Raw genomic sequence first — 15,185 nt, forward strand, 5'->3', positions numbered from 1 at the left:
ATCAAAATATATAATATCACAAACAGTGATACTAGTTATTACACTAGATACATGCCAGTTTTTTTTTTAAAAAAAATTAATATCTTTTGTACAAATAAGATATATTCGGTACTATGATTTATATATATTACGAACAATTATTTGTCCTTCAAAATATGAAATTTTTTTAAGTATCTACACACATGATACTATATTACTAAATTAAATTAAATTAGAACTGACAATAATTTGGGTGAAATATCCGCAATTAATATTGATTAAAGTAAGTTTGAACAAAGATTATAAAATAAAGTATTTGATATATAAATATAATATAAAATTTAAATAGTGTTTAACAAAAAAAAAAAGAATTAGTCTGCCAAAAAAAAGGGAAGATCACTAATGAAAAATTATAATTTAATTTAGAGTTTTATATTGGATAAAACTGATCTTGAAACACACAAATTAATGCTTTTTTTATGGGATTAATAACTGTAGCATATTAAAAGTAGGAATTAATTCAAATTTCAGTTTTTAATCCCCCAAATCACTCAACAAACGGATAAAATAGCATAATATAGAATGTATCCGACTGTTTTATTATGTATCAGAAACTTCTTAAAAATAAGGGATTTTTTGTAAATTGAAAAAAAGTAGGGATAGAAGGTAATTTATGTTTTACACTATGTGATTTACATAATTTTTACCAAAATTAATCCCAAAATTTGAGACCATCACAACCTTTTCGAAGCTAAAAAAAGAAGTAGATACAATTTTTTTTTTGTATATAACGAGAATCGAACTCAAACTATTTTGGCTAAGAATGAACCCCTTTGTAATGAGCTATGCTTCTCTTCAATGCTGAGGAGGTTCATTTAAGTTATATACTCACAAAAGCATAAGTTTGTCTTGTATATACAGTGTAATTTTTTTTATCTAGGTGGTTGGGGTCCCTAACTTCCACATAGGTCTACCCTTCACCAATCGTTTGTTAATCTGAGATTGAAGTAAAGAGTATAACCGTTTTACCAAAGACACATTCAGATGAGATTAGGACCTAAGTTTTATGGGTCCAATCTAAGGAACTGAGTTTTACGAGTCCAATTTATGGCTCGTGGATCAATTTACGGGCTATAGATTGAACTCATGAAAAAAGACTTGACACTTGATTTTTAGGCCTGATTTTCACATACCCAATCTACTGGTTGTGGATTAATCTACGGACTGTAGATTGAGCTCGTGAAATAAAATTTTAAAGACTTAAAATTACATCCTGAATTTCACATATGGAATATATAACTTGTTGATCAAACCATAGTCCGTAAATGACCCCCGTGAAATATTCCAACAACTTTTTAGTCAACCGTATCCTTTCACCCGTTGAGTCCCAAAGTAAATTTATGTTTTCAGCTAATGATTTCTATAGAATTTAGAGTTCATAAAAAAACAAGATTTAAATTACATGTCCTCTTAAGAGTATAGAAATCATGATTAGTAGATTTACATTCAGTTTCATATGTTTAAAGTCTATTAATTTAGCTTCAATTTATTATTATTATATTATTAAGCTATTCAATTTACTAGAAAAATTCAATTGAGAGTATTATTTAGTACCGTTAAAAATATATTGAAAGACTAGATTTATTGATTAACTATGATTCAATCAAAGTTTTTATTTTATACGGGCTACTAAGAGATGCATTACGTTGATAGAAACTCAAAAAAATCTTTTTTATGAAAGTATTTGAGCGTAATTACTTTTTCTAATAAGGGGTATATCCAGTCTAAATCGCAAAGTTGAGGATATATTTGCATCTTTTCCCTATATAAAATTATAAAATAATACTTTTCTCATCTCAATTTACGTGACACTTTTTTTTCTTCTCGAAGATTCAAGCTATATTAACTTTGAGACGTTGACAACATTATAAAATGTAACATTCAAGTGAGAAGAATTGCAACTTATAATATTTTTCGTTTAGTTTTTAAATATCGCTCTAAGTTTTAATTTTAAAATATTGAATTAATCTAATTTAATGTATTGAATTCCGCAACTACTCAAATTATTATTTTTCGATAATTAAAAAATGTCACATAGATAAAGATAGAAGGAATATACATTTCTATTTTACAATATATATTTTTATTTTATTTTTAAAAAAAAGTTAAAAAAATATGAAAAATTTATTATTGAAGTGAATTAATAGCTAGTACATTTTTGTTACTTGAATCTTCTAGTACAGATTTTATTATTGTACACATGATTCGTACCCCCACTGTAGCACCTCAAAGGAATAACACGTTTTATTCATGTTCGATGGGTATATTATACTCCCTCGTCGATGCGTATTCAAAATTTTGAGATAATAAAAATACATTATTATGATGCATGTTAGTACATTAATCGTGTATTCACGTAAGTATAGAATATTACGTGGTGTTTTATATTACAATTTTATGTCCTATGTGGTGTCTCACATGTATTTTGCATGATATTATGTGGTGGATACAGATATACCGATAGGGCCTAGCTATCAGTACATGTTGTTTGTAATGATACTACTTCTGCTATGCCACTTGGTATAATCCGGTTGCAGTATTCAGTAATGTTTCATAGGTGAAGATAGATAGTGATGATCTCCGATATAACATTTTAACATGTCATCCCGATCCATAAAAGAACTATGCCAACACAAATAAAACTATAATGTACCGACATAATATCGATTCAATAATAATATAATATGTACCGATATGATACCTGATCCAATAAAAATATAAAAGTGAAAGGTGTACAATTATACAGAGACCTAAAAGTCTATATATATATTATAAACAAACTCACATTAATATATTGTGTTCACAAAAAAAGCAAAAAAATGGAGTACAACTTAGTGTTATTATACACAAGTTTAGCAATAGGAATTTTAACCCTAATTTGTGTTCTAAAGAGGGTAAATGGATGGTTTTTTACATTTTTTACAAAAAAATGTAACTTGCCTCCTGGTGACATGGGTTGGCCATTAGTAGGGAACATGATTTTTTTCTTACTAAGTTTCAAAGATAATAATCTTAGCTCATTTTTTACCTACTTTGTTACTAGGTAAAGATATAAAAGTATTAACTTTCAACGATCTATATATATATATAGAGAGTATTTTAAACGTGTACTGACGAATGTTTTTTTTTTTAGGTTTGGGGAGGGTGGAATGTACAAGGCATTCCTGTTTGGAAAACCGAGTATTATCATGACAAAAGTTGAAATAAGTAGGAAAATATTTATGGATGATGAAAATTATGATAGAGGTATGCCAAACTATATATTAAAAATATTAGGACAAGCTCAAGTTGGTGGATTTACAAGAGAAGAAAGCAAGACTCTACATAGAATCACAACATTGATAAAAAGTGACATATCATTATTATCAAATTACTTTGATTTTGCAAATGAAATTGTGAAAAAATCATTTGTGAAATTGGTTGAAATGGAAGAACCAATTGATGTAATTTTAGCAATTAAAAGGCCAGCATTTGAAGTGTTAATGAGAATTCTTATAGGTGATGGAGTTGATAATGATATGGTGAATATTCTATTTGAAGAGACTATTTATCTTATTCATGGTTGTCATGGTTTGCCATTTAATATACCAGGATCAGCTTACAATAGGGGATTAAAGGTAAATTTAATTCGTCGGTAAATCTCATCTAGACACTCGAATTAAGTTCTGGTCTGGTTCGAAACTTGAAAACATGGTAAAGTGTCTAAAAGAAAACTTCTTTTTAAAAACTTTTCTCAAAGTATATTGTCACATAATGAAATATGTCATTTTATTTATTTAATCGTCATCAATTGAAACATGATTGAGATTTCACGATTTTTTCAAAATTTGAACCGAAAAATGTCTGATAAAATCTTTATCATATGTTCAGATGTTTAATCGTGATATGACTTTATCACGTATTTAGATGTTTAATATTTGTTTGTTTGCTTTGAATTAACTTTTTATTTTTTTTAATTTTCAGGCTAGGAAAGCAATGTCTAAGATATATAAATATATTTTAGATGAAAGAAAAGTGATGATTGGGAAAAACAAAACAAGAGAAAAGTCCAATATTTTACTAGATATGATGTTAAACACTCAAGATGATGATAATGAAGGATTCAATGATGAGAAGATCATTGCAATGCTTGTTTCATATACATTTGCTGGTTTTGAATCTGTTGCTTTGGTAGCATCAACTGCAATTATGTATTTGGAAAAACATCCTCACTTCTTGGACAAAGCTAAAGTATATATACCTACTCATCATCGCTACGTATATTACGTAAACGTGCTTCTTAACTTAACTTCAGATTATATTTGCGTCTTACAAATATATAGACATTCACATCCTATCTGGTATCCTACGTGACCATTCTATGTCCCGTAGACATATTATGTCACGTAGGATGGTGTATATTTCTACTTATTTAATATCCTATTTGAAGGACATGAGTATCAGTTGATGACAAATCATCACTACGTTTAATACATAAACGTGCTTCTTAACTTAATATTCATATCCTATCTGGCATCCTATGTGACCATTCTATGTCATGGAGACATATTATGTCACGTAGGACGATGTATATTTCTACTTACTTAATATCCTATTTTGAAGGACATGAATATCAGTTGACGACAAATCATGTATTTGTAGGAGGAACAAGAGGATATTGTAAAGAGAAGATCATCACCAAATGAAGGCCTTAATTTCCATGAAATTAAAGAGATGAAGTATCTTAGTAATGTAAGATTTGAGTATTTTTTTTTTTAATTTTATTTTTGGACTATTATGAATTAAATATTTTTATATACTAATTATTTTTTTTTCAAATTTGAAAGGTAATTAATGAATCATTGCGTATTGCTACTGCTAAAACAATATTCTTTAGAGAGGCAAGAACTACTATTAACATAAATGGTTAGTATCTCTTTAATATCGATTTAATTTCTCAGATAGTTACTTAATTTTATATACGTATTAAAAAAGTTTATTATAATTTTTTTTTAGGGTATACCATACCTAAGGGGTGGAAGTTTTTGTCATTTTCATGGAATTATCATTTCGACCCTCATACTTACGTGAGACCTAAGGAATTTAATCCTTCTAGATGGGATGTAAGTGGCGTATCTCTATTTACGAGTCATTTAATTGCTGATTAAAATTATGTATTTATTAGTAATATTATGTAAGATTTAGTTATTCAAATACGTAATTTTTTTATCTTGCATAACTTATATATGTATTAATTATACGAGATCGTAAACTAATTATCATGTGATAAAATTATATAGGATCTTAAAACCAAGCCAGCCTCTTTTCTTCCCTTTGGAGTTGGCCCTAAAATGTGTCCAGGAGCCAATTTGGCTAGGCTTGAGGTTTCTGTAATTCTTCATTACTTTCTTCTTAACTACAGGTATTTAGCTCGTTTTAATTTATTTATCTGATTTTAATTTGATACGAAATTTAAAAAAGTAAAGAATATCTTTGAATCTTCTGATCTTAAACAAATGATGATATGTAAGATATGGAGGAAAGTATTGGGAAAATGTTTCTTATATTTTTCCATATTCGGTTGGATAATTTTTTTATTTTTTTTAAAAAAAAACATGTGTACACCGTTAATTTATCTTTTAATCTTAACCATGTTACATAGAAAACTGATTCAGAGATTTAATAACTATTATTATATGATGTAGGGTGGAGCGAGTTAATTCAGAGAGCAAAATCGAACCTCCGAGAAGTTGTCTTGTGAAATTCAAGAAGATCTAAGCGATCATCATATATCATATCATATATCATATGAATATGAATGAGAATTTCATTGTTTTTCAGTATTTTCTATTTTCATTGCTAATTTATCATTTGGATTTTATGTGTGTGACTCTTTTTATGTAAGCTAGCTATCGTTGAAATTAATTATGTTAAATGTTTTTTTTTTTTTTATCTTTGGTGTTATTTTATATGACTATTTAGGATTTTTATGTCTAAAATTATTCTTTAGTACCTAATTAAATAAATACTTAACCAATTAATGTTGTTATAGAGTAAAGTTCTTAAAGATAAAATGGCATAAATTTACATATGAAAGAATTTGCTATAAAAATAACATATAGTGATTTTCTGTAAAAAAAAAAAAAATTAAAAAGAATCATATTTGTTTTTTTTTTTAATATAAATATGATGATATTTTGGCCTAGTTCCATAATTTTCCCAAAATTAAATGCTACCCCAAAATCTCACTAAAAAAAGGGACAAAATTCTACCTATTTTTCATATTACTCCTTATTGTACTATACTTCTTTTCGTAGACGGAGTTAGGAGGGGTTCATAGATTTGGACAAAAGTCTTTAATTTTTTCGTAGATCTTATATTTATATTAGAAAATTAAATAATTATATGTATATATTGAGATGTGAACCCTTCAAATAAAACTAATTTAGAATCCCAAAACACCTAACCTTAGCACCACCGTTGCTGATTTTGTGCGTTTATTTTTTTTGATATATATTTTGTCTCCTCAGCATTCATAAAAAGATATAGAAAAATTGCTACAAAAAATATAGTTTAAAATTTTTGCCACAAAAAAATAAATTTTGTAGCATCTTTAGTGTAGTAGCTAAATATATACTGTTGTGGCAAAAAAAAAACTTATTTTATTTGCTATAAAAATTCATACGTGGCTATATTATATATAAAAATCTATATATACTTTTAGCCACACAACTATAAAAATTCATTGCTACAAGGCTGTATTAGATATAATAATGATATACATACACTTAAATATTAACTATATTCAATTATTGAATTCTTAGTTCAACTAGTTATAATTATCAACTAGTTATAATTATATTTATACAAACTATTAATTAATTAAAACTAATAGTATAGCAAAAGGCATTGTAAAAGATGGGTTGAGTTTGACAAAATTTAAAATTATCAGAATACTTGTAATTGAAATATAATGACCTATTTATTTAAAATTGAGCTGAGCTGAATGATGTAATTAAATTATTTTCTACTCTCTAGTAAAAATAAAAGATATTTTCTCAAAAATATTTTTCATTCATAAACTAAACATTGAAAAATATTTTCTGAAAAATATCTTCTACCCACAACTTTACATGAGAAAATAAGTTAATAATCTATTTGTTTTCCAGAAAAACATTTTCCTTTCATACCAAACACATCGTTAGTGAGATTCCTTTTCCCAAGTTTGATAAACTAATGAATCAATTTTTTAAAAATATAATTACCTATTTATTGAAATTATATCCATAAAATCAAATCAAATAATTAATAACTTTATTTACACTAACAATTCTAAAATCACTTAATCGGGATGAAGTCTGAGTAGACTTGTTAAAGTTTTCTTTAAACATTCTATAATTAATTCATCAAAGTTAATATAATCACTTATTGATTCAAATTAATCATATATAAAATTAAATTGTATGAAATGATTAACGCCTCTAATTACTATAGGTCAATAAATGTATTATTTCTATAGAACATGTTTAAGACAAAGAATTATTATGGAAGCACTTGATCATGAAGAATTTTAAGGTGAGATTTCGTGAAGTTTTGTTTAAATTTGATATGACTAATTAACTAAAATCAATTAAATATAATTATCTAATTATTTGAACTATATTTGAAACTTACAAATAAGACCGTGTAAAACTGAATTGAACGATTAATACCTCTATTTATATTTAGATGCAAGAAAGGTATATTTTAACGTTTCTAAAAATTATCATCGCTACAACACATTTTAACCCGCGGTAAAAATAGTTATAATCTACAAAATTTTAACACAATGATCTATTTGTGGCTATATTATTTCGTCTTGACAAATAACTATATACAGCTTTTGCCGCAGTTTTATAACTTGAAGTAAAAATATTTATTTAGCTATAATAATTTATTTTAAATAATTTATTATGATTAAAAGATTATTATTGTCACGATAATTTTCAACTCGTTGTAAAAATCAATAATTAGCTACAATATTTTATTATAGAAAAATACTTGTGCTATATCATTTAACTATTGCTACAAATTTATAAAACTTGAAGCAAAAGTATTTATTTAGCTAAATCATCATGTTTCATATAATTTATTCTGGTTATTGCTATAATAACTTTTATTGTGTGACAAAAATTTTCAACCAGCTACAAAATTGTATTATAGCAATAAAGTTGTAGCTATTCATATAATTATTGCCACAATTATTAGCAATTATAACAAAAATACAATTTACTTTGCCTAATTAATTTTTGTGCCTAAGAAAATTTACGAATTTATGAATAGCTATAAAATTAAAATTTTTGTAGCTATTATTAAGTAATAGCCACGATTTTTAGTTTGTAGCTTAAATAGTGTAGCTAAATAATAGCCATGATTTTTATATTTGTAGCTTAAATGTTATAGCTAAAAATAGATTGTGTTGTAGTGTATATATTTTCTTCATTTAATATATTTTTTCAAAATACACGAATATATATATATATATTGTATTATTATTATTATAGTTATTATTTTATATATTTATCTATCTATATTATATTATGTTAAATCTGTAATATGTATTAAAAGTGAATTAACTATGTAATAATATGTATTATAACTATTTTATAAAATATATTATGTATGTTTGGTAAGAAGTTGACATATTGAATTATAAGTGTATTAAAACGTGAGATAAATGTATTATCCATTAATAAAACTTGTATTATATGTGAATAATAAATTATTTTTTATAATATGAATTAAAAGTGTATTATAATTGCATTAAAGGTGATAGAATGAAAAAAAAATATTATTACTATAAATGGTTTTATAGTATATTTGTGTAAGTTTTCGTAAAACATCCTTAATAAAGATTTTTTTAAAAAATAAAACTGGGTCTTTGGGCCTTTGGACTAAATAAAATACAAAAGATTTGATACATATACTGAAAAAATAGTTAGAATATATAGATGTATCGTTTGTGATTAATATGTTCATTAACTAGGGAAGATAAATTAATTCTAAAAAAATCTACCAAAAAGTAACTAACAGGAACAATAGAGTTTTATTCAACTTAAACACATAAGACTATATAATTTAGAAAATTACAACCACAAAAAAATTAATTAATAGATGATAGGTAAGGGTGAAAGATGAGGGTCTTGTACCAATAGTGTGACGAACGTTGATACGTGTATCGGTGTTATTAAAAGAAAAATTTATTATTATAATAGAATAGATTGTAATTCGAGAACGTCAAAGTATGTGGGTATTAATCGATTTATTTAGTGGCTTGGTTCTTTTGTGTGGTTGTGTTTTTTTATTGAACTCGTATATTTGTGATAATTGAATTGATTATGTTATAGCGACATTTGATTTAATGAAATGTTGCTTGTTTATCGATATCACATTGTCAGGGGTGGCTCAACAGTGTTAAAAAAAACATGTGCCTAAGGCCCCCAAATTTAAGAGACCTCATTTTCAATAAAAATAGGTTATAAGTTATTATTTTTTTAATTAATATTGAATACTATTTGTAGAAAAAAATAAACTTTCATGAAAAATGAAAGAATTATTAAAAGAAATTTGACATATTTGGCGTACTATATCTCATGAAAAATAATTTAAAATATGAATGGTTATATTATCAATTGAAAACTAGAATAAAATCAATTGTATAAAAGTTATTCAAGTTTAAGGCCTCGTTTGATTTTTGCTTTAGGCCATTAAAATGCTTGAGCCGCTCCTGCACAAAGTGCACATACATTAACATGTGAGATTGAGTGTACGTAAAGATCCAACACGTGGAGATCAGATCGTCCATTGAAACCAAGTTATTATGGTTATAATTTTTACACATAGAGATAGCTAAAATTGTTTAATTTTCATAGGACACCCCTCATAGAAGGATGACTTCTCCACAAATTGAACATAAATCATTCATCACACAAAGTCTTGTTGGGTTTTATTTGCCCTGATTTCTTACCAAAAATAGGTTTTCCTTTTAGGAAAAGGTTTTGGATTGACTAATCCTTTTTTCTGGTAGGAAAAGGTTTAGGACTCTATAAATAGAGGCATGCTCCTTCTAACTTAATCAGCATTTGTAATGTAGTCTTAAGAGCTTTGAGAGTTTGGTTAGGGGGAGAATTTATGGATCACAAGTTGGATACGTTATCACTTGTGTGAACCTCTCATGTATTTCGAGTGAATTGGTTGAGGTTGTTTCCCTCTATATTTTGTACTCTCATATTTATAGTGGATTGCTCATCTCCTTTATGGACGTAGGACGATTGACCGAACCACGTTAAATCTTTGTGTCTTTTGGTATATTTCTCGTTGTCTTCTTACTCGTGGTCTTTTGAGGTTTGCTTTGCTATTTTCCGTATTTACACCTGCTTATTTTTCGGTCCTAACAAGTCTCACTAATAATTATCTTTTATTTTACACCCTAACTAAAAGTCTCATCAAAGGACACCCCTCATACAAGGATAACTCCACTAAATTGTTCGATTCGAAATAAGTTATTCCAGATAATTTATTCCGCCACGTATATAGGATAAGTTATTTCAAACATGACAATCGAACAAGAAAATAAATTTTTTATACCATCAATATTTATTTATAGCGCTCACACCAAATGATAATTGAATAGAAATCCTCCATCACATTAAGTTGCAAAACTAGTTATCTAGATCTAGAGATACAATCTATATGTTTAATTTCCTCTATAAATAGTTCACCTTATTTTCATATAATATAACTCTTTGTTAACCCTAGCTAATCTTTCAATGGCATTTAAAGTTATGTTGTTGTTGTTCCTTGCTATGTTTGTGTTGATAGAACATAATGCTATGGCAGTCCAAAATATTAACCCAATATGTGCAGCATTGTGTGTAGTAAAGTGCAATACAAAGCCTATATGCCTAACTTTGTGCCTTGCCAAGTGCTCTATAACAAAAATCACATATGAAGAATCAGTTGATACTGAGCCTACAAATCATGTTTGTAATGTTGGATGTTCTCTTGGTCATTGCTTCAAGTTTCTTGTCAACTATGGTACCACTTATTCTCTTTATTTTTTCTTTCTTCGTACTGATATGCAAAAAAGTTACAATTTGAACGATTAGTTTGAACATGCATCCTAAATAGAGGTTGTATAGGATCTTAGCGGGCTTAATTATTATGACATATTAATCTTTAATTATACGCATCAATTTATAGTTAGAGCCGTCAATATAGAATAGGCCCGTTGGGCCAACCTGGTCTAACCTGAAATTTGATAGGACTGTGTTGCGATTTTTTGAGCCAATTTAAGAAAATGATTTTTTATAGCTCGACCTGAATAAATCTGCCGATTTGTGGGTATTGAGAAATATGAATAGTGTCGGGACGTGGGCCAAATAAAAATTAATTAAAAAATAAAAAATAAAATAGAGTATTAAAAATAACAAGAGTTTAAACTGAAAAATCAGTTTAAAGTTTGAAATATTATAATTTAAATACAAATAATGTTTATAAAATATGTACTACGTAAAATAAAAATTCCATACATATGGAACATTGTCATAGTTTTTGTGTTCGGTTATGATCATTGGAAAACAACTAGGTTTATATTTTGTTTTGTTATTTATGCTTTTACTTGAAATCAAACTTAATATATATTATAATGATATATTTGATTAACAAGTAGTAACACTAACACCATATAATATTATCTTGCCGATATTTATAATAATATTATAAATTATAATTTAATTTTAAAAAATATATAAAAAAATATATTTTATGAAAAATGGGCTTGCCCGACCCAAACCCGTAAAATTTCAAAGCCTATATGGATTAACCCGGATGGATTGATATTGACAGCTCTATTTAAGTATAAAATGTCTTGAATTTCACGATTTTTATTAAAATAAATGTGTATAGATTAATGAAAAGACATATTTTACGCAGTTAACTTAATTGACTTCTGTTAAATATTTTAAGCTTTATTTTCTTTCTCATACATGATAAGTACTAATTCTTTTTATTATTTTATGTTAATTTTGTAGATCATGACAAGTTTGGAAGTTGCATGACAAGTTGCAATGAGAATTGTTGTATTAATGACAATATTAATATTGCTCTACCAAAAGCTTAAGAAAAGGCATTAAGAAATTATGACCACAAAGTATATTTGTGTCATCTATGACACTATGCTAATTAAATACATTTGTGGTTGTAATTTTCTTTTTATGTATTTGTATTTTTTATTAAATAAAAAATTGTGTGCTTTAATATTCCTATATATATTAAAGCATGGGAGAAGATTCTTGTTGCCTATCGTTTTGTAATTTGTCGTATTGTATTGTATTGTAATAATTATGATTATAATTTTTAAATAAATTGTATTATTATTTTTTGTTACATAATATAATATAATGGTCGAAATTTTTGATCAATATCGGACTTTATGATGTTCTTTTATCTCCGCACCGTTTATTTTAAGCTTTTGGCAGAGCAATATTATTGCCATCAACACAATGATTCTCATTGCAACTTCCAAACTTCTCATGAGTCTGCAAAATTAATTAGGTCTAAACATAAATATTTAATTTTTATTGAATTGTTAGTCTGTCTATACATAAAATTAAAACTTTAAATATATGACATAATCATGATCTCCTTTGATCTTCTCACCATTATTCTTATTTGTTAACAAAAGCAATGCAAAGAACAAAATCAACATAACTTTCAATGCCATAATTAATTATGTCATATGATATATGATACTTGTAATTTTTATTTGTAAAAAAATAGGTCCTCACATTCAACTATTTATGAGAGGAATATAAATTCCTTCTCAACAAAAATTATGAGCATAATTAAAATAATATTTTCTAGAAAAGGAAACCATACATTCAATGAAAACAAACAAAAATGTACTATGCAATTGTGATTCACTCTCAACAATAAAACAAACCAAAGATATTTTTTTTTGGATTTGGTCAAATATAATCCTAAGCTATTCGAAAAGGTCTAGATGTGTTTCTCGTTTAAAGTTTGGCTTACTCATACCTTCGCCGTCTAAATTTTGGCTATGGGCGTTAGTGGGTATATTGGACATATCCAACTCATTTTTTATTTATTTAAATGAAGCATGGAATTGTCATGTCATTTTGACCTTATCACATGACATTTATATGAAAATGGAAAGAGATCAATTATGCCCCTAAAAAATTAGGACACATAAAACACCTAATCCGACCCATAAATCAGTGCCCTTTTAAATAAACTATCCGACCCATTTCAACAATTTTATTTAATTTTTATTTTTTCGATAAATTTCGAAAATGAGTAATTGATTAATAAAAAGTAGGAAAAATATCAAAAAAAAAGTAAATTTAACGCCGAAAATTCACAAATAAATATAGTAAACTTAAATTCAACAATTTGAACACTTTATTTTTTATTTTTTGGATAAACCTCGAAAATGCGTAATTGATTAATTTAAAAATATGAAAAATATGAAGAAAAAAAATATAAAATGAACGCAAAAAATTCAAAAATAAATATACTAACCTTAAATTCAACAATTTCTATATTTTTTAATTTTATTTTTTCGGTAAATCCCGAAAATGAGTAATTTATTAATAAAAAATAGGAAAAATATGAACATGTATAAAATTTATGCTAAAAATTCACAAATAGATACAGTAACCTTAAAATTTAACAGTTTCAACAAATTTGTTTAATTTAATATTTATTTGAGTTGTTAAGAAAAAATTGGCTTTCAAAAATATCCATTCTCCAAGAGGGTAAATTCGTTGGAAGGGTTCGAAGAAGATAATGTATATTTATTTCGTTAAAGTGACTTAAAAAAATTATTGAATAGCGAAGAAGAAGAAGAAACAAAAAAGAAAGTATTGAAGGTTGGAATAATGATGAACAACAAGGGGGTGTGAGGGTGGGGGTATCAGGTATGCATTTATAAATTAATCAATTGATATAATTAATTTTAAAAAGTGTGTAATAAAAAATAGTGAATAAGTAAAAAAAATAAAATTAATGACATCGTGCTATTATGCGGCGGATGATGGAAAAAAAATCATTTCAAAGATATTAATGGGATATTTAAACACCGTGTAATTTAAGTACTAAAGTAAGTTATCCGACCAAGTCCAGAGGTTTTTTTTTTATGTATTTTCTCTTTCAGTTATGACAAATTTGGTGGTGTTTAAAATATATAGTTGAAGTATATCAGTGATTCTACGTACAATGCACAAAATTGCTTATGAGAACTTATAACAAATCTACCATGAATAGTTATAGTTGTCCAACAGTTTTAATATTAATCTCATCATTTGAGACTTCTACGCTTTAAGTATATTTGATGAATAGTTATGGAAAAAATTATTCGCATTGGATATTTACACTAAGTCAATGTAAAATGCACTATTACATGATTTAATAAAATAAAATAAACTATAAATTTAAATACACGATACATATCAATTCCAAAGTTTAGGTTATGACATAAGATGACTTTATTACTATAATAGATCAAATTTTTTGTAACTATTTTAATATGACAAAAAAAGTACTTAAAAAAATTATGAAGTTTCATTACTACTTATTTTTATATTAATAATATAACTGAGATCTGTGATTCTTTGATTGGTTTACTTTAATTAGACATTTAAAAATAGAACACTAAGAGGAAAAGTCTGATTTTCTTAGCAAACAATATCATCTTAGACTTCTCTTCTTTTTTTACCTTGTTTTTTCAGCTTTCCTTGATTTCTCTTAATTATTCTCATCATCCTACTTGGTTACACATAAATATTCACTAATATTGGTTGTCGTGCACTGATGAAGGTACTTCACGCATAATTAGAAGTCTCGATTTTGAGCTTTGAATATAAAGAAAATCATGTTAGGAATGTCACCCCTGATTGAGCTCTGTCATGCGCGCTCTGAATACCAAATGAAAAAAAAAAAGATAAATATTCAACCAGCATAGTTAAAATTTAAACTTGAACAGGTGAATAATTTTATTGATAACAATATGGATAAATTAGTTTATATCTTAATTATTTTATTTTGATATATCTTTTTTATTAATATCACAAGAGTTTATGAATATACAAATTTTCATTGAGAAGGAT

At 26.4% G+C, this 15,185-nt stretch overlaps 1 protein-coding gene across 1 annotated transcript; it reads left to right on the forward strand.

The window, feature by feature from the left end:
• The first annotated feature begins 163 nt into the window (after nucleotides 1–163).
• On the forward strand, nucleotides 164–8,846 carry LOC101263254 (beta-amyrin 11-oxidase-like). The gene is made up of 8 exons (XM_010328955.4): nucleotides 164–3,082; nucleotides 3,173–3,656; nucleotides 4,003–4,269; nucleotides 4,681–4,770; nucleotides 4,866–4,944; nucleotides 5,035–5,141; nucleotides 5,319–5,440; nucleotides 5,724–8,846. The coding sequence occupies exons 1-8, from the start codon at nucleotides 2,859–2,861 to the stop codon at nucleotides 5,794–5,796; spliced, it is 1,446 nt and encodes a 481-aa protein (XP_010327257.2). The 5' UTR covers nucleotides 164–2,858; the 3' UTR covers nucleotides 5,797–8,846.
• Nucleotides 8,847–15,185: the final 6,339 nt, after the last annotated feature.

The sequence above is a fragment of the Solanum lycopersicum genome, chromosome 10 (assembly GCF_036512215.1).
Source record: "Solanum lycopersicum chromosome 10, SLM_r2.1".
NCBI lineage: Eukaryota > Viridiplantae > Streptophyta > Magnoliopsida > Solanales > Solanaceae > Solanum > Solanum lycopersicum.